The following is a 19,096-nucleotide window of genomic DNA, read 5'->3' as shown; positions in this document are numbered from 1 at the left end:
TATATTTTGAAGGTTCCTATGCTTTTTTTTTTTTTTTTTTGAAATACTGGATAGTTTTACAACTTCATGTCTCTTCAAATTATTTTAAGTACTTCTTATAAATACATCCCATCCAATCTGTGACGATGGGCCAGATGTATAGCTTTGTTTGTACAAGCCAAAGTTGTTGGTAACTGTCTCACATCCCATATGTATCCCAGCGTATTATGCTTGATTTCCAGTGGTAAATTCAATACTTAATTGTCTAAATTAGATATGGGGATGGTGCATTTCAAATCTTTTCAAAAAGACCTTCTCTGTAAATGACACACTGACACACATCAGGGAGTGTAAGAGGAATATACACAGGTTATAGAGAGAGGAGGAGAGGACCAGTCAGGGGCAGCAAGGGATGATGGAGCAATTGTAATCACAGACAGATGTGTGCAAACATGACTAAGGACTTTATTAACCAAATCATTTTCCCCATAATATCCACAAATAAAAGTGATCTCTTTATATATATTCACATTGTATAATTTCATAGTGTGACAAAAATTCTCTTTTTTTTTGGATTTCCAGCCATTCCTATTAATTGTCATTTGATCAGTCGCCATGCAGTCGTCAGAAAGGTTGAAAAACATTAAGATTGGTCAGCATTGGCGGTCGAGTCCGGTGTCGCTCTTCTTCTTCTCCTATATTGGCTCTTCGTATGTGCTAACCCCCCCTCAGTTACCCAATCACAGGTTTCATCACACTGCGACATTAAAATAAAAAATAAATTAAGAAAGCAATGTTCTCCTGCAGAGTGCTCCAGAGTCCTTTTCCTTTCCCTTTTTGTTTTTTTTAGATATTTTCTGTTTTTATATAATAATAATAGTAATAATAATAATGACTATAATTTGCCTTGATATAAATTTAATAGTATTTTTTCTCTTTCTCAAATTTTAAATAAATCATTTTGGCAATCCTCATAAGTTGTCACTTTAGAATAAAAGAATACTCAAGTAGAAAATAAAAACTGTGAGAGAAAATGTATCAGAACAGGAGCGACGTGTGAGAGAATGAAAGATCAACAGAGAAGAGTGAGAGAGGAAAGAAAGAAAAGCGTGAAAGGAAGAAAGAAATAAAGAAAGACAGACTAAAGAAAAGCATGTCAGACACATGTCGGAAACGGCTTTATATACAACAATGTCTGTTGTGGAAAACTGTCCATCCGGTAGCTGTCTCTTTTCCTTCCTCCTCCAGTGTGTCTGCAGTAGTCCAGTTGTCTGAAGCAGTCCGCTGTGTGTCCCAGTGTTATACCAGAGTGTAAGACTTGGCATAAGGGTTGTTGCTCTGTTTCAGGTGTCCTCTGGAGTCCAGCAGTGACTCCTGGGAAGTGCTGAGCTTGGCAGCCTGTGCTTGGGCAAGGTCTCCCGAGGAGGGGACCTCCGCCCGGACCTCACCCCGGGCCTCTCCCCTCTCCCGGACATCCCTGTGGGGGAGGGTGGAGGCAGTTCCTGGCTGCCACTGCTGCACCTCCCTGGGTGACGGCACTTCCATTGGGGTGGGCTCCATGGGAGGTGGCCTTTTCAGGGTACGGCTCCTCTGGGGTTCCAGACAGGTCTGGCCCATGGCTCCACCTCCTCTTGTTTCCCCTGTAGCACCAGCACCAACTCCGCTTGCTCCTGCAGCTGCTCCTCCTCCAACAGCTCCACCACCTCCTCCACTGCTGCTGCTGCCACTGCTGCTGCTGACTCCTCCACCTCGGGCTGCCAGTGGCACACCACGATTCAACAGGAAGTCCATACGGAGGTAAGGCGGCAGGTGAACAAGCTCTCCACCTGAGAGGGAAAACACAGAGTGAATATTAGGGTTTGTCTCCCTGCTTAGTGATATTCTGACATGTTGTCGCACAATAATCTTAATACTTCAAAGTAGCATTGACTATCTTTTTGCCAACTTTGAAACAGTGGAACAAGCTGTTATGAGAACAATGACACATAATAACCCCATAAATTCATTATGGGTGGAATTCAGTGATTGGTCATTACAGAAAGTAGAAAATTAGGCCAAAGTACACTGTGATCATGCATGGTTGTGATATTCTCATGTAAAAACGTTGCAATGGTGAACCTGTTTGCAACCAGTTGCTTATTTACACGCCCAACCAACACAGCGTTAAAACTCTAGCATGCAAAGCATGCATCCTTTAAGCTCTCTCTAGTTTTCCTTTAACTCCAGGGGGAAACATCTTGGTCAGCGTTCACCTGTTAGTTGCTTACTTTGTCTGTCCGCTGTTAGGTCCTGGGCAAGTAGCTTACTGTGTTTCTTTTTTTTTTTTAAGTTGTTTAGGGAAACTGCTGAAAATCCTCATGAGAGTAGAGGCAGTAAAACAACACAGCTAAGTTGCAGATGGTAAATAAGCCATGTCTGTCACATCAAATGTGGACACTTTATCCATTATTCATAGCATATAAAAATATTTATGAGTGCGGTTTCAATTCACTGTCATCTTCATGTAAATAATATTATGACATGATGATGTGTTCATATCCCTCCACTGCCTCCCAGTTGTTGCTGCTCAAATTCTAAACCCTGTTGCTCGCTTACAAAACAGCAACAAAAAAAAGCTCCTGCCTACCTGAACGCCCATATCCAGGTCTACACTCCCTCCCACCCACTATGCTCTGCCAATGTAAAGCGCCTGGTACTACCATCACAACAGGGCCCTAAGTCTCCTCTGTAGTCTCCCGGACGTGGAATGAGTCATCAGACTCCATTCGGTATACGCAGAGTCCCTTTCACCTTTAAGAAACAGCTAAAGACCCAACTCTTTCATGAACACCTCTGCATTTAATGATATTGAAGCTATTGATAATGATGATCATATTGATGACGATGATATTGAGGATATTGTTGATGTTGTTTAGGATATTCATGATGATGATGATAATATTGACCTTGTTGATGTTGATGATGATTTAAAAAAAAAAATCTCCTTCTTTACGCCCTGTGCAATGCCTGTCGGCACCTGTGTCCAGTTGCACTTGAAGCTGTTTTTTGGCACTTAATGACTTCATTCCCTTCTGTCTTGATCATTGCTTGTGTTGTATTAACTCTCAGATGTACGCCGTCTGCTAAACAAAATTGTAACATTGTAAAAATGTGTGTCATCTCAAACAGGATCACACAGTAGTTCCATAGAGGCTTTACCTCCCGCCTACGGTTGCTTTTAAAGATAGGGTCAGCTAAGTTCCAAGATCATTTTTACCATTGACTCTACACTGTGTGCTCACAACAGGTTTGAGTTTCTCGACAGCCTCAGACTTGTATTATTATTCTCTCTCTTTAAATTAACTGCACAGAGGGATGAAAATCCATATTTGACTCACATTCACACTGGTACGTTTTTCACCTCCGGCCCTTATGGGATTATGATTCATATAACTGTTATTGTAATGCAATACCAATGTTCACCCAGTGTGAATATATTTGGTTTAACAGTAGCTATCAGGAGAATGTGCAAAACATAACATGGTAGGAAGCCAAATGTTACAATGTTACCTTGGCTCTCAGTGTCAGGCACTGACTCTTTTCTTACTGTGAGTAAGTTGAATAATGGACTATGTCTTGGCTACTGACATATGTAATTATGTTAATTACATCTAATTTAATGCCTGTATCTTTTCTTTTAGACTTTGTTTTGGCCTTTTGCCTTTATTTGACGGAGCAGCTGAAGAGAGACAGGAAATATAGGCAAGAGAGAATAGGGATGACATGCACTGAATGGTCAAGGAGCCGAAGCCGATGCAGGAATTACTTTGCCTCTGGATATGGGGCACATGCTCTACCAACTGAGATAAACTGGCATCCCTAATTCTTGTTTCTTGGTCATTTTTAAACCCCCTCTCCCCGGTCTTTTTGGTAATAAAATAACTTCTCGTCTGTAACAAGATAAACCAGATCAAATTACAACCTTAACTGAGTGATAAACCACTATTAAAAGTGCTTTCTTAAATCTTTTAATAAGTACATGAAGTGTAAGAGTCCAGTTAAAGAAAAAAGAGGCACTTCGATTTTGTTCAGTGAGTTTAAGGGGCATATCTTATTGTAGTATTCCCCCTTTACTGAATTGATTAGATCTTTTTATTTTAACAAATTTAACACCAACCAGAGGGTATTGGATTGCCAGATCTAGTGGGCGTCCCTGGAGATCCAACCCTCGATGAGCTGAGGTGCTGCCGGTATTGTTTTATAACTTCTGAGGAGTTCATCCTCATGCTCACCACAGATCAACAAATGTTTACAGGTGTACATTGCTCCCTCTCTTGCATGTGCCGACAATCTCACATGTACATAGCACACATGTGCACAAATGTAAGTATAACGCATAAACACACCGACACACACACACACACACACACACACACACACACACACACACAAGCTGCCACCAGCTACTCAGCGTTAATGCTGGCACAGACAAGGCCATCTCTGCAGATTCAGTCTCGCATGCGACCTTGGTAAATGGATTTCTAGGTTCACAGGGAGAATGCATAATTCACTGTGTTTTATAATAAGCCAAATTAGTGCCAGTAAAGATGATGAATGGCAAGGAGTGTTAATTGAATTAAATATAGATTAAATGGTTTCTGTGGGAGCCCATTGTATTTTGAGAATTCATCAGCCAGCAAATTGCAGATTGTACAGTAATGGGACAAAATGTGTAACCACAATACAACAGCAACTCTCAGCTGCACCATTAATCTACGAGTGAGAAGATTGATGTCTTGCCTTCTCCCCTTATTTTTATATAGTGTGTGGCATTAAGGGACACACATATACACAACATATTTACAGGGCCACAATAGGCTGATATGAGTTGCTGAAGAAGAAGGTTAAAAAATACATAAACTGTTACTCTCATAGTAACTCTGTCAGGTCGGGGTGGTAACATGAAATGATATAAGATGGAGAGAGAGGGGGGGGGGGGGATGACAAGCTGTCCCTCTCCCTCTGACCCTTGCAAAGGACAGGTGAGCTCCGTTCAGGTTGGTCAGATGTAATAGAGACTGAGGTGGGGTCAAAGTTAGGTCATTCACCAGCTGTCACTCAAACTGGCCTCTTGGTCTGGGTTTTAATCAATTAAAACCGTAATACACTCTACTTAGATTTTACAAGTGTGGGGAGAACATTTATAGTGTAGCTTCTACTGTATTTTTGCTACAGATTATGAAGGTGATGATTGATTGATATCCATCACTGTGTTGATACACACATCCCCATTATTTTCAGTGTTGGGTCAAATGACTATATTTGTATATATATGTAATATTTCTATATTTGTACTATATACTTCTAATATGGAAGGGCTCACTTGTATTAAGGTCACAGGATAATCACCATACCTGCAGTTCCCCTCAGCTTTATGGACATTTTTGAGTTTTTCAAGAGTCTGTTTTACAGCCTACAAATGATAATACCACTTGCATCACCTTACAACTAACTGGCTAGTTCCAGCAAAAAAAGCTCTAAAAGCATCTGCACACTAAGCAGTCGACATACAAAGTAGCTTCATTTACGGACGCAGGGCCTTCATCCCCATCCAGCATCATTGGAATCAACTAGATCTAACTGCCAACATCAGTGGTTGACTGATGCTCCAACCTTGAAACAAATACAGACACAAATTGTGGCATTAAGGATGAACACTGGTCAGTGCAGCTATTACAAAGCCCTTTTATCTTTTAAGCCCTTGGGATCCTGTAATTAAACTAATATGTGTAAATCCAACTGCCCCTCACTAAATCTGGCCACTTAATAATTGTCACAGCTGTTGCAGTTTATTGATTATAGAGTCAGCTGAATTCATAACATTTGATGAAGCTAAAAAGCATCCATCCTTCCATTATCTATACCGCTTATCCTGTTCAGGGTTGCTGTCCCAGCTGTGATTGGGCAAGAGGCGGGGTACACCCTAGAATGATAGGCAGTCAATCACAGGGCTGACACACAGAGACAGAAAACCTTTCATGCCCACATCCACACCTACAGGCAATTTAGAGTCTTGACGAGAATGTCTTTAGACTGTGGGAGGAAGCTGGAGTACCCGGAGGGAATCCACGCATGCACGGGGAGAACATGTAAACTCTGCACAGAAAGGCCCACTTCGTCCGCACCGGGGTTCAAACTAAGAACCTTCTAGCTGTGAGGCATCAGTGCTAACCACTGCACCACCATGCATCCCAAGCTAAAAAGATGAGATCAACTTTTTCTGCCTTAACAGAAATGCCTATACAATGGCATACTGATTATTTATGTGCAATGTCAGACAATACTTATTAAAAAAAGTCAACAACCAAGCAGGAAACTGGAGAGGCTACACAGCTTGATTCTTATGCCTTTACTGGATCCCCAGTAAAGTAACTGACACCAGAGTCTAGCACTCAGCGATGCAGCACCAGCCTAAGAGGCTAAGAGTCTGGTGTTACAGCGAACTGTCTCCACTGTGGTGGTAAAGTGTTGTTTTGTCCTAAGTGACAATAGCATCAGATAAGGTTAACAGATAGCCTTTAGTTGCCCTCTCTCCCTGCTGAAATGGTGATATGAGTCTGTCATCCTGTGTACAAACGTTCAGAACATAATGAAGCCTGAAACTTAAGAGGGAGATCTGATGGCCGTAACTCTCCTCCTGTCAAACTGAGGTTTCTGTGTCAGTGTGCCCTTGTGCACACACACACAAACACACCCACCCACCTACACACATACACCACAAACATTTCTGCTCATCAGGACAGGACACCTCCAACAGAGCTAATTATCGGCTGCCCCAGACACCTCTAACAGGACAGCAGATGGGATGATGGATGAGCAGTGTTCATGTGTCAGGGAAGGGGGCGTCTGACACACCGAGTGTCTGTGCTTCTGTGTGTGGTCAGCAGCATGTGACATATGTGACGTAATTGATCTGCAGAGCTATGCAGAGGAGCAGAGGGTCATGCAAGGTAAGATTACAATCTGAGAGCAGAGCACATGGCAGCACAACAGGTTTCCTCAAATTTCAGATGTAATAAAATTTGTTTGAGACAGAGTTTTCATGTAGTTTATAGAACAGGACTAGTTTTTGTAGCAGAAACTTTTCTGTTGTCTTACAATAAAATCCATTGCAGAGCTGCTATTGAAATAACTGCATTACAGTATCCTTCTTTGTGATGAATAATGGACTTGCTTACTGTGCTAAGGCTCTAAAAGTTATCTATTTTTTTTTTTTTTTTTTACATGTAATCGAGGGGCTTCCACACACAACAAATTAATAAATAGTGATATCTTCTAGTTACCTGCAACCTGATGGAGTAGTTTGAAATAAAGACAACAAATTATTACCATTTGTTCTACCAAGAAAATATGTCACACCACAGAAAATAAAGATCAAGTCTCATAGATCAGGGGTTCCCAACCTTTTTGACTACACGGACCAGACAGTAGCAATAATATTTCTGACGGACCGGTGGGGGGGCAAGTTCTGAGTATTCCCCCAGATCCTTGGAAATCCGCTCTGCTCATTGACATGCATGCACATGTGGGTCGCGATCCGTCCCATATTTCTGTGAACAACCTTTATAAAGCATAAAATACGTCTCCACATGCTGTGAATGAGATGAGCCGGAGGTGATCCACACGTATTTTATCAGAGTTATCATGCCGCGAGGGGAGGAGACGTTAGGAGAGGAGCAGATATGACACAGATCTGTGTGTATTTCTCATGCTCTACCCGGCTCAATAACGTTCCGCGCACATTTAAAGAATGAACTTCATCTCCACATGCTGTCATATGTCCATATGCAGTGGAATTCATATATTCACTGCTAAACACAGAGCTGTACCAGCATCAGGCTTCATGATCAAACAAAGTTTCATATCACCTCATAAGATGCGAAGCCAGGGTTGCCAGGTCCGCGGTTTTCCTGTGGAATTGGGCTACTTTTGAAGTGTCTTTAGAGGCGCGAGGCCCTGTGTGGTTGCACAATTCGCACAGCCCACACAATGAATCTGACTTTGCGTATGTTTGGAATGTCACAGACACCTATTGGGTTTCACGGCCTGGTACTAAACAACCAAAGGCCCGGTACCGGTCCACAACCCGGTGGTTTGGAACCCCTGTCGTAAATTACTGATGGTTTACAGAGAAAAAGGGTTTAAAGTGTTCTTATCCTGTGTATTTGTGTTAATTGTTTTTAGAAATTGTTAATGTTTAATGTTTTTTTGAATGACTATTAAAATAAATTTGCCCCTTTTTTGAAATGACAAGTTTCATACAAAACTCCAGTCCAATGTTTTTAGCTAATGTGACTCATCATTTAAATATAGTCATATAGATGTTGCTTTTAGTATTATTACATAACATTTATATATGTTTCTAGTGTCTTTTCTTTCTTATTTAGTATTAAGAGAGGTGTGAGTGGGGGCAAACAGACCTCCAGGGCTCTATTTCACCAAGGTATGCCTTTTTTTATCCAGCAAAGGGATTTGATTTCAATCCACTTAACTTGTACATTAATCACATTACTGACATAAAGATGATATGAAATGGCTTGCTCAGTGTAACTTGAAGATTCTCCCCATTTTCCTTGGAAAGTGACATCTGGTAAAAATGAACGGTGTGTTTTCTTGGGAAGTTCTGAAACTTTAGTTACATCTTTTACAACTAGGAATCATAGAAATCCTAAACTGGTTCTCTGTGGAAAACACACTTAAGCGCTAGGGAATGGTGTAAATAATGTATTGTTGGCATGGAAAAGGGCAAATGGGTGGCTCAATGTTTAAAGGGGCAACACCAGGTTGAATGATTTGTGGGGCAACATTCCTCACCAGGTCTGTGCGCCTTGGGCACGGCCATGTTCATGACCCGACTGACATCCTGAGGTTTGGGCGGCGAAGCGGTAAAGCGGCAGATGCCTGACTCAGACGGTGTACTTGAGGTCAGGCTGTCAGTGTAGTCGTTGGTCCCTGCTGTCATCTGTTCAGATGAGGTGTCGGAGATGAAACACTCTGTGATGGTGAACTTGGCGTGGCGGAGCTGTTCTTCCATCTTGGCGTGCTCGTAGGCTCTGGCCAGCTCCTCATAGGTGGAGGACGCACTCTCTGTTGATACCATGCTGCTTCGTGCACGATCTGGCAAATACACATTACACAAGTTTAATTGTTTTACAAATAAAGCATAGAGTGCAGCACTATACTTTTTTTATTTTGTGTTTTTATAGAACATTATTGGATAAAAAAGTGTGGTAGCCATGGAGGGAAGTTGGATTCACACCCTGGAAGCCTCACCAAGAGTATGCCCCACAACTGCACTGTCAAATAGCTGCCAGTATCATTTGGATTTCAAAGATGGCAGTGTGAGAGTCATGCAGATCATCTTCACACTTGAAAATCTAATAAAAGCAATTTGATTTCTGTCACATACTCCTACTTTCACACCCATCACCCTGCTCTACTCTACCTGTATCCTGTGAGGGGCTGACACTGTAGCTGTCGCTCTCCTTGTCTACAGATCCAGTGGCACGTGGCGTGGGGAGTCTCCAGTCAGTGGTCAAGGTGTGCGAGGAGCTGGTGGGGTGTGGCCGGTTCAGGGTCCACTGGCTGGCATAGCGGCTCCGTGCCGCGGCAGGACCGGCTTTGGCAGTGCGTCTGGCAGTTGGATCTGGTGGGAAAAGAACATGTTGTTTGAGAACAGAGCATATAGCAGGGGCTCCATTGACATAACATTCACAAGAACTTTAGTTTGAATGGATTATTTTGTTTTGATTCAACTTCTTAAATGCCATTACATTCTGATATATTTAGATATCAAAAGTTCATTTCTTGGTCTGGGATCTAAACGTAGTTAAGTCGGAGAGAGTTTATTTACAGTAGTAAACAAATAATATCATTGCCTAAAAAACAGTAAATAATTCCACCTGCGAATGGATATTTCTACATTGCAAATTACATTCTTCCAAATTTGTCTTTCACAATCTCATTTTGAGAATCGTGTTAGTCTCCAAGAGAAAATTATATTGTCAATAAGAGATTGAAAATAAAATATCAGTCTTTATTCTGCATTCTTTTTGCATAACTCATACAAAGACCCTGCTAACACCCAAACAGCTGTTCATTAAGCTGTCGATGTAACCAAAAACTTCACAATTTGTAGCTGGAATCTAGAAAAGGGGTGGACACACAGTCTGTCCTGCTGTGTTGTTGTACAGTTTACCACTTCAGTGAACACTGAACATTACCATCCCACAGTTCAATCTTAAGCTTTGTCTCTGTCTCCATACAGACATATAAATAGGATCATATTCAGCCTGACCTAGACAGTCTGCTGCTCTGTGCACCACTGGGCCAAATCAGAATGAGACCCTTTAGAAAAGGCCTGGATTGGATCTGTGCAAAGAAGAATGGTGCTGGTAATTGTAGCAGGTCAGACAGTAATTCTATCAGCAGCGATGGAGGGATGAAATGATGGAGGTGTTTTGCCAATAAAAAAAGGTATGAGTCAACAAATTGGGTTCATGCCCCACTGGCCAGGTTAAATCACCCAGTCATGTGTCTAGAGTATATGCGTGTGTGAATGCATGAGTGTGATATAACAAATAAAACAAAAGAAAAAAGTTTTAAGACCACAACAATCTGACTGTGCTTGTCCATTTACGCATGTGTGCACTGTGATTTAACTGGCCAGTTGGAGCAGGGCAATCAGGTAAGGACGTGTCAAGAAGAGGCAGGGAGATCGCCACTCTTCATCAGTTCTGCTTCAGTGGAACTCAGACACCAGAAGCCCGGAGGCATGCTGCTGAGTCTTTGTAATCTCACTGCTGTAAGGCGGCTCACGTGCTGTAAGATGGCAGTTTACGTTTAAGCTAAGACAAGGTGGAAAAGCTATTTGCCGAGCATGTAAGTCAGATAAATGTGCAATGGAATGCTATTAGCAGCGTTTATATTTAATGGTGCTAAGGACAATTTCTTTTAAAGTGACATCCGTCTTTGAGAATATAACTGTGTGGATTCAAGGGAAAAAATAAAAGAGCAAGATTCATGGCTGCAATGTAACCAAGTAAAAGCAAACTCCTGACACTTTCTCACATTATGTTATGGTTAGTAACACAGGACAAGCAAATTCTTTAATATTAGTAGTAAAAGGAAAGAAATGTTGAGCACTGACGGTGGTGGGACTCACTGGTTCCGGGCCTGGCATCGGACACGTCCACCAGTGGTCCAGTAGCCTGAGACAGAGACTGGTAGTGGACTGTGTGGGTCACCGTGGATGATTTTTGCTTATTTGTCTCCCCAAAGTCATTGTCTGTCAACAGCACAGTGGACCTGTCATCTAAGCCAGAGAAAAAAAACAGAGAGAGAGAGAGGGGGAGAGCAGGATGGAAGAAAAAAAGTAATTTAAGCGAGAAACAAGACACGGCAGAAGTCACTCATAAGCATCATAAATATGATGACTCATGCGTTCAAGGTCTCACACAAGTCTCTTACCGATTGTCTCCATGGTGTCCCTCTCCTCAATGAGGAGCTGCGCTCTGGGGATGTCAATGTGCATTCTTAATGTCTGCTGCTGCTTGTTCACTGTGTCTGGAGTCCGAGTGTTCTTACTGAGAAGATTAATGTGAAAAATCCATTACTTTTCAGCTGCCTTTTTTTGCATTGTATTGCATTAATAAGTAGCTGTAAGAAGGAAAAAGGGATTTCGTATCCTGTGTGCAATGTATTAGATCTTTACTGATAGGCATGGTAACTGTTGGACACATTGTGATTTATATTCCTGACAACAGCCAGTGTAATTTAAAATTAGGCATACATACCTCATCAACATTTCGGCCAGGCTTTTGGCATCTGTGAAGTCAGCAAAGAGTTAGTTAATACCATAATATTACCAGAAGTAGTAGTAGTAGTTGTAGTAGTTGCAAAGCACCAGCATGGCAAAGCACAGGCATTTTAAGCTCATAGAATGGATATCTGTTGCAAGATTTATATCCAGAACAAACCATAATTTGATCTACAACCCACCTCGGAGTCTCTTGAGCCTCTGCTCCCTCCTTCTCCTCTTTAGCACCATGAGCATGATAAAGACCAGGACGGCAACCACGAGAATAGAGGTGATGGTGACCACCATCTTCAGACCTCCGCTGCCTGACATGTTGTCTGAGATGGGATCTCCTGTTTTCAGCAAGGGAGGGATGGTACCTTGGAAATAAACACAGTAAGACATTTAGGGTCCAGGTCCAGGTCACGGTAATTCGAAGCTTAATCCAAAAGGCAACTGGACTTGGTTTAACAATAGTTTTGCTGTTGTGGTTGCCTTTTTTTGATTTGTTTTTAAAACCAGTGCTGTGCTCAATTATGCAACAACCAATAACAATAATAATAATAATAATAATAATAATAATAAAATATGAATCCTGTAAGTAAAGGCTTGAGGAAAATACTTTTTATGCAGTCCCTTCAAAGATTCTTCGTATGAAAAATTCTTAGTGCTTTCAATGTGCAGAGTATTACTGTACAAAAATCTGCTGGTTCTAAAGGCGTCCAGAACACAATATGTACTTTGTATGACCCTGTTATGAACCCTCTTCAGACTTGGTAGCAGTCTTGAGCCTCTCCTAGCACATGGGCTCAAAACCCACACAGACAGAAGGAAAACAAGTTATATATTACAAATATATACATATATATATTATACATTACATATTTATACATATATATATTATATATTACATACATACATATTTCTCCTCGGTCCTGCTAGAAAAGCCTTTGCCTGATTAAAGCTGGGAAACCAGGTTTAATATGAGCTGTTAATTTGTCAGGCTGCTGATCAGCAGCTGGGCTGAGCTATTGTCCTGCTGTCAAACTGACAATAGCATCCACAAAATACATGCCCACACACATACATGCGAAAGCACATCCTCTCACACATAACATGCTGACAGGCAGCTAACACATCTCAGCAAAACCCTTCAAAGGAAATTAATGAATAGTCTGGAGTGCTCAATAGAGCTCTCAGCACCTCCTATCCTTCTTTACAGCTTATACACACATCCTTTGTGTATGACTGACACACTCTGTAGCCCAAGGCAAATAAAACTACACCGTAGCCCGTGGAGAATCTGAAGACCCTGCTGGCTTTCTTACTCAGCTGAGCCATCAGAATACCTGTCAGTTTGCTCAAAGGCTGACAAAACGTATTCTCCAATATTCTTAAAGCACATATTATACTGTAGGCAGTCGACAGGGTGGCACTTCATGCAAACACTGCTGTCCTGAACAGTTGAAATAAAGGGTGAAAATCTGCTGAAACTTACAGTATGTTGTAATGATAAAAAAAATTGTATTTTTGTCTGTTTTTCTTCAACAAATGTTCAAGCTTGGGTTGCCAGCTACTGTAACACTGTGTCATAACACACTGAACTTGATGGGATCTTTTATCAAATAAACAAAAAGAAGAAACATGGCGGCCCACACTTTTTTGTCTCTATTCTGAGGAAGGTTAGCAGTTTTTAAGTTATTACTGGATGGCTCCTTTTCCATTTTAATCCATATCTATATATTGGAACAACTCTAAGACAATCTGTGTAATTCAAACTCACTTCCGTCAGCATTGAGAGTAGCAAATGTGATCCTCTTATCTGCTGAGCCGGCACTGTTGGTGACCTTCATTTGCAGTTCATACCAGGTCGCCTCCTGCAGGTCATACAGGATGTAGCTCTTGGTCAGCGATGTGCGCTGGGCAGTGGTCCAAGTGGCCGAGTCCACTGCTCGGTACTCCAATATGAAGGAGGTGATTGGACAGCCGCCGTTGTTCCAGCCAACCAGGTTGAGCCTGGCCCTGGTGGAATTGATGCTGGTGAAAAGTTCATGCTCTTTGGCAAACTGTGGTTCTGATGAGAAGATAAAGAAAAAGAAGATTCCAAGTTTAAATTCACAGTTTAACAAAAAGTTGAACAAAATGTAAGGTTTAAACTTTTGTGGACGTACGGAAAGTCGAATAAAACAGCATTATCAGTAAGCACAAAGGAATATGAGTTGTGGGGAATAAAAACTTGCTTTAACTTTAATTTACCTCCAGTTACAGAGATGTATAGGAGTTATGAGTTTTTTTAAGATCAATGAAAACAAAATCGTGCCATGTCACTTTCATTCATTCTACCTCTATAGATGAATGAGAAAAGTGGCAATAAAGGTAGGAAACATGAAAACATCACATCCCCAGAAAAGTTGCTGGGACAACTTCACCATTTAAGTGATACTGACACTCAGAATGTAGCAACTGATTCACTTCAATCATACAGCACTCCCTACCTTTTCCATGGGTCTTAGCTTCAATGATCTCGCTGATGCGCCCTGGCCCGACTGCATTCTGGGCCGTCAGGGTGAATTTGTACCAGGTGCCACATTTAAGGTTCTCGAGACGGTATGAACGTTCACTAGGGCTGATGGGAAAGCTGCCCCATTGCTCACTGTTGTCCTCTGAGTACTGCAGGATGTAACCTGGGGAAGCGAATAATGAATATTGAGAGAGTGGGACAATGGGGGTGACAAAAGCTTTTAATAAGTTATTTCAATAGGTGATTACACTGAAAAAAAAAAAAACATTTATAGACTTGTGAGGTTGTTATTGCTCTTTGTGACTTATAAGTGTGTGACTTATAAATACTGTACATTATCATAGTGGTAATTATTTGTGAAAATATATTTTTCCAATGTATTGTTTTCTTTTGTACCTGATTAAGAAATTAATAATATAGCATGAAATTATGTAAAATAGGAAATATAAAAGCAAATGGCCCTGGATACATCAAATCAGCTTCAGTCCATTTATAATAACACCTTAATGTTTATTGATAATTGGGTAAAAGTCGGCCTATAATACAACTGTAACTGTAACTGAACAGTAGTCAGTCTTTCACAGCTGCTAACAGGAATACGGTCATGTGTGTTAAAAAATCAAGTGTTTGACCTGCTGTTGGGCCTAAAAGAAGAGTCAGAGAACATCATTATGTTTGATCCTCTGAGCACCATAATTGTAACATTTGTATATATATTTATCCAGTTATTAACTTTTAGTCATCTGGAGTGTTTTGGTGACAGCCTGAAGAGAAGCCGATTGATCAAACACTGCCTTCCCTAAAGCACACTTCAAGCCTGGCTAAAAATAGACAGCTATGCGTTTAGGTGTGTTTATTTTGGTGATGGATTACGCTGTGAGCAGGGAAGAAAAACAAATATCACAGTGAAGGAATCACAGACAGCTTTTATAGTGACTATAATTCCAAAGACAGGAGCCCCATGATTAGGAGCAATGATGAATCACCACAAAGAGTTTCACTGTGATTGCGCTTTCTTCAAGATGGAGGGCTTTAATCTTTCTCTTAAACAGACTTAATCTTCCCCACTGCTTTTTAATCTACCTTTTAGGACTTGAGAATTCAGCCAGGCAACCACATAATGAGAAACAGGAGCAAAAACAGGGGTGCTACACCAGGGTGAAGGAGGAGCTGACATTGGTTATCATGGGGAGCTGGGAGGGGATAATGTCTGTAGTGGATGCATTTTCAAACTTTACATTAAGTTCTCATGAAACTTTTAACTCTGCTTATTCAATCACATTTGTTGTATGTGTGCCTGCCTATGTGTTGCTCTCACCTCTGATAGAGCTCCCTCCGTTGTCCCCGGGTATCCATGACAATGTGATTGATGTGGTGGTCGTCTTGGTAACTGTGAGGCGTGGCTGGTCAGGAGGGACTGAGAACAAACAAATATTCATTGCGTGGTTAGTGATCTTATTAAACTGCTCTCTGTCTTCATGTTAAGTTGGCCCTGTTTGGACTCTCCTGGACAAGATGGAAGGGAGAGCAGAAACCTTTGCGCTAAGAGATCTGATGGGATGAGAAATGTTATATAACCTAGCAGATGTTCTAGCCCTAAGCCCTTATTCCTTTTAATTTCTTTCAAACTGGCTATGCTCTTCCTGATAAAGAAATCTGTCAGTGCAATCAGCGCAAAATTTTGGCTACTTATGTGTTTCTGTTTTCTGCTTGCCTTGGACCTGCAGGTTGAGTGTAATCTCATCTGACCCCCAGTTGTTGCTGGCCACACAGCTGTAGTTCCCAGAATCCTCTGCTTTCACCGTGCGGATGATGAAGCTGCCGTTGCCGTGGACACTACGACGACCATCCACCAGGACAGGTGAGGGAGTTCCATTTGTGCTGAAGAAGACAGACACAATGCTAGGTGATCAAAATCAAAAGTCAATATATTGTTATGATATTCATGAAAGATTGATATTCTATCTGGAGTGAACAGCACTAAATGATGCCGTTTATGTGAGTCTCACTTTCCCTTGAGCCACTTAATGGTAGGAGGAGGGTCTCCAACAGCCTTGCAAGGTAAAACAATATCTTTCATCCAGGGAGTGGTCACTGTCCCATTAAAGGTCAGAATCCTGGCTGGAGCTAAAAACAACAGAGACAAAAGAACACACATCTTTGCTGGTGGTCTGGATGACACTTTTATCAACAGTCAAGAAAATAAACAAGAAACGGGTTCCGGTAACCTGTGGTTAAAAACAAGTGTCCTGTGTGATGAAGTGCTGCCGTTTAATGCACATTGTAGCTATTTGTCATCGATTGTGTTGCTTCAATACATTACAAGTCACTCTCTGTTTAATGATTAATATTTTAATGTTCTACTGACACTAAAGATTGATAAAGTCATCAACTACACACTTTTTAGTATGTTTCTGTCAACAGAAGCACATGATATGTTATACATTTTAACATCGGAATACTACCTATTCTTAATAATGATTTAGATGACAAACACTGTAATTTAAATATATCCACGGTTATTGTTGGGCCAGTTTGGTGTACCTTTAGCCAGAGGCTCAACTGTGATCTTCTCGCTGTTGTTGCCATGACCAGCAGCCGTCACTGCCACAACCCAGATACTGTACTGCCTGTTTCGAGCCAGATTGGGGATCCTGTAGAAATATGCATCCGGAGACGCCTCAAATTCACTCATCACCTGTAAAATGGAGAGGGAAGGGAAAGATTAATGTATCATTGGGCAGCAGCAGTGTCCAGAGAAAAATGAACAGTGTTTGTGTCATGTTATAAAGCTGCATTGATGTGCCTATGCTCAATATGGGTACCGGTGTATATAACACGTAATTCTGCTGCTGGCAAATTTAAAAGAAAATCAGAGAAATCTTTTGGTACACAAATGCTAATACCATGGGATGCAGGTTTGAGCAGAAGACAATGTATTTCCTGATGATGCCATTGAGTTTGAGCGGTGGCAGCCAGGAGACAAACACCACAGAGCTACTGGAGGCTGCAGCCTTAACCCCTGCTGGAGGACCAGGAGCTGGGGAAGAAGACAGTAAAGGTTTTAGAGGTGGTGGAATAAACATACTGAATACTCATGCACATGACTTTTATGTATTGCTATATTTACAAATCACATTTATCACCATAAATATAAGCACACAAATGTCCCCACTGTTTTACAATCTTGAAAAATTGATGAACATTGGGGGTTAGCAGTAGTTGTAATTTGTCATACCATCCTCTTTGGTGCGGACGTAGATCTGTTCACTGCGGACACCATCTCCAGCGTTGGTGAAAGCTAACACCTGGATGCTGTAGTTTGTGTACTTCTCCAAACCGTCCAGCTCCAGAGACGGCTGATTGGTGGTCACGTTCCTGATTTCTCCCAGTTCTGACACAGGAGAGATACAGTATGTTAATAAACCCTGGCTCACACTACAGTGGTACAGCTCTGCTGAGAGTGTCTATGTGAACAATTACCAAAAACATTTTACTCAGCATTGAAAAGTTAAAATATTGGTCTGATTGTACAGCAGTACAGATCATGCATTTGAAGGACCCCCTTTCTATGACACAAAATAACAGCTAAAAGGGATATCACGTTTTATTTTTGCTTTGATTCCTCTCTTTTCTCTTCTCCTTCTTTATGATGTGTCACTCAGAGCCGAGGCAATCGGCCTCTCTGAGTTATTGCATTGTAAATTATTGATGAAGACCAGCCAGACTGCGGGATGGATACAGCCTGGGTATACACAGGAACCAAAAATACGCCCACTGTGCAATGCAGTGTATGCCCATTGTTGATCAGCTCTAGAAACATAATAATCTCATACTGAAGTGTGGCACAAGTAGTTAGAAAAATCTTTACTCATCAAGTCTGTTATAGTATAAGTACATTTAAGTGACAATGAAAACGATGAGCCATATATACAGTACAAAGATTAGAGAATGAGCCCTAGGTCCTACTTTTTGCAGTTAACTGCTGTTGGTCATCGATCTGAAATAACTGATTATTTTTACATTTTCCAAATTTTATTTGAAGAAAAACCTACGGCTGTAAAAAAATAACAGCTGTCTTTGAAGACACCTTTAAGTTTTTATGTTATAAAAAGTTACACCACCGCTGCAACTCACAACAGCATATAACAGTGCAACAATACCACAGCCTCCCCTGGTGGATGAACCATGTCAAGAAGCAAAAGTAATGGAAAACAAAGAATAAAAATCTCATCAGGGGACTGAAAGTTTTGACATCAATGGGAAGTAAACTGCTTGTAAGTGATATCTGTGTTTGTGGTGTGTTTATGTAAATACCTCCATCAGGCAGGTTGGCCCAGTAGATGACTCTGTATCCTTGCAGGTTTCCATTGAGAGCCTCTCGGGGCAGAGGCATCCAGGACAGCGAGATAACCTCTGGGGACTTTGCAACAGCCAGGACGTTTTCAGGGGGCCGAGACGGTACTAACAGAGACACAGAGAGGTGTTGGGTGGAGGCCTCATATATGCTTATTGAGCGTCAGCACCAGAGACTGTCTGTGCAAATGCATTCATGCAGGCAATTCAATGTGGATCACAAATAATTGTTGAAAAGACAGAAAATACTAAGACCATATATGACATCTGGACCACTTGAAACAATGAAACAGTAGTCCTATCCTTCTCCTATTTTGTAATAATTAAGGGAAAACTAATTTTTTAACTTCAAAATGTTGCTCATGCTCATGTCTGCTTGTGCTTATTCCCTATATTATTTAATA

The 19,096-nt window shown here is 41.3% G+C and overlaps 1 protein-coding gene across 1 annotated transcript in view; it reads right to left on the bottom strand.

Moving 5' to 3' along the window:
- Nucleotides 1–422: 422 nt before the first annotated feature.
- The window catches only part of dscamb (Down syndrome cell adhesion molecule b), a 115,530-nt gene continuing 96,856 nt past the window's right edge, over nucleotides 423–19,096 (bottom strand). Inside the window, exons 18-33 of the mRNA XM_069668368.1 lie at nucleotides 18,654–18,800; nucleotides 17,575–17,730; nucleotides 17,243–17,376; nucleotides 16,881–17,034; nucleotides 16,346–16,463; nucleotides 16,051–16,217; nucleotides 15,655–15,753; nucleotides 14,311–14,499; nucleotides 13,599–13,889; nucleotides 12,019–12,195; nucleotides 11,814–11,844; nucleotides 11,488–11,603; nucleotides 11,183–11,332; nucleotides 9,464–9,664; nucleotides 8,833–9,135; nucleotides 423–1,805 (exon numbers count right to left, since the gene is read on the bottom strand). Coding sequence (XP_069524469.1) covers nucleotides 1,279–1,805; nucleotides 8,833–9,135; nucleotides 9,464–9,664; nucleotides 11,183–11,332; nucleotides 11,488–11,603; nucleotides 11,814–11,844; nucleotides 12,019–12,195; nucleotides 13,599–13,889; nucleotides 14,311–14,499; nucleotides 15,655–15,753; nucleotides 16,051–16,217; nucleotides 16,346–16,463; nucleotides 16,881–17,034; nucleotides 17,243–17,376; nucleotides 17,575–17,730; nucleotides 18,654–18,800 — 2,960 coding nt within the window. The 3' untranslated portion in view covers nucleotides 423–1,278. The remainder of the gene's footprint in view (nucleotides 1,806–8,832; nucleotides 9,136–9,463; nucleotides 9,665–11,182; nucleotides 11,333–11,487; nucleotides 11,604–11,813; nucleotides 11,845–12,018; nucleotides 12,196–13,598; nucleotides 13,890–14,310; nucleotides 14,500–15,654; nucleotides 15,754–16,050; nucleotides 16,218–16,345; nucleotides 16,464–16,880; nucleotides 17,035–17,242; nucleotides 17,377–17,574; nucleotides 17,731–18,653; nucleotides 18,801–19,096) is intronic.

Source organism: Semicossyphus pulcher, unplaced genomic scaffold (genome assembly GCF_022749685.1).
Source record: "Semicossyphus pulcher isolate SPU_LCO1_2020_fin unplaced genomic scaffold, fSemPul1.0.p SCAF_19, whole genome shotgun sequence".
Taxonomy (NCBI): domain Eukaryota; kingdom Metazoa; phylum Chordata; class Actinopteri; order Labriformes; family Labridae; genus Semicossyphus; species Semicossyphus pulcher.
The sequence above is the reverse complement of the archived record's forward strand: the minus strand, read 5'-3'. Positions and strand labels throughout refer to the sequence as shown.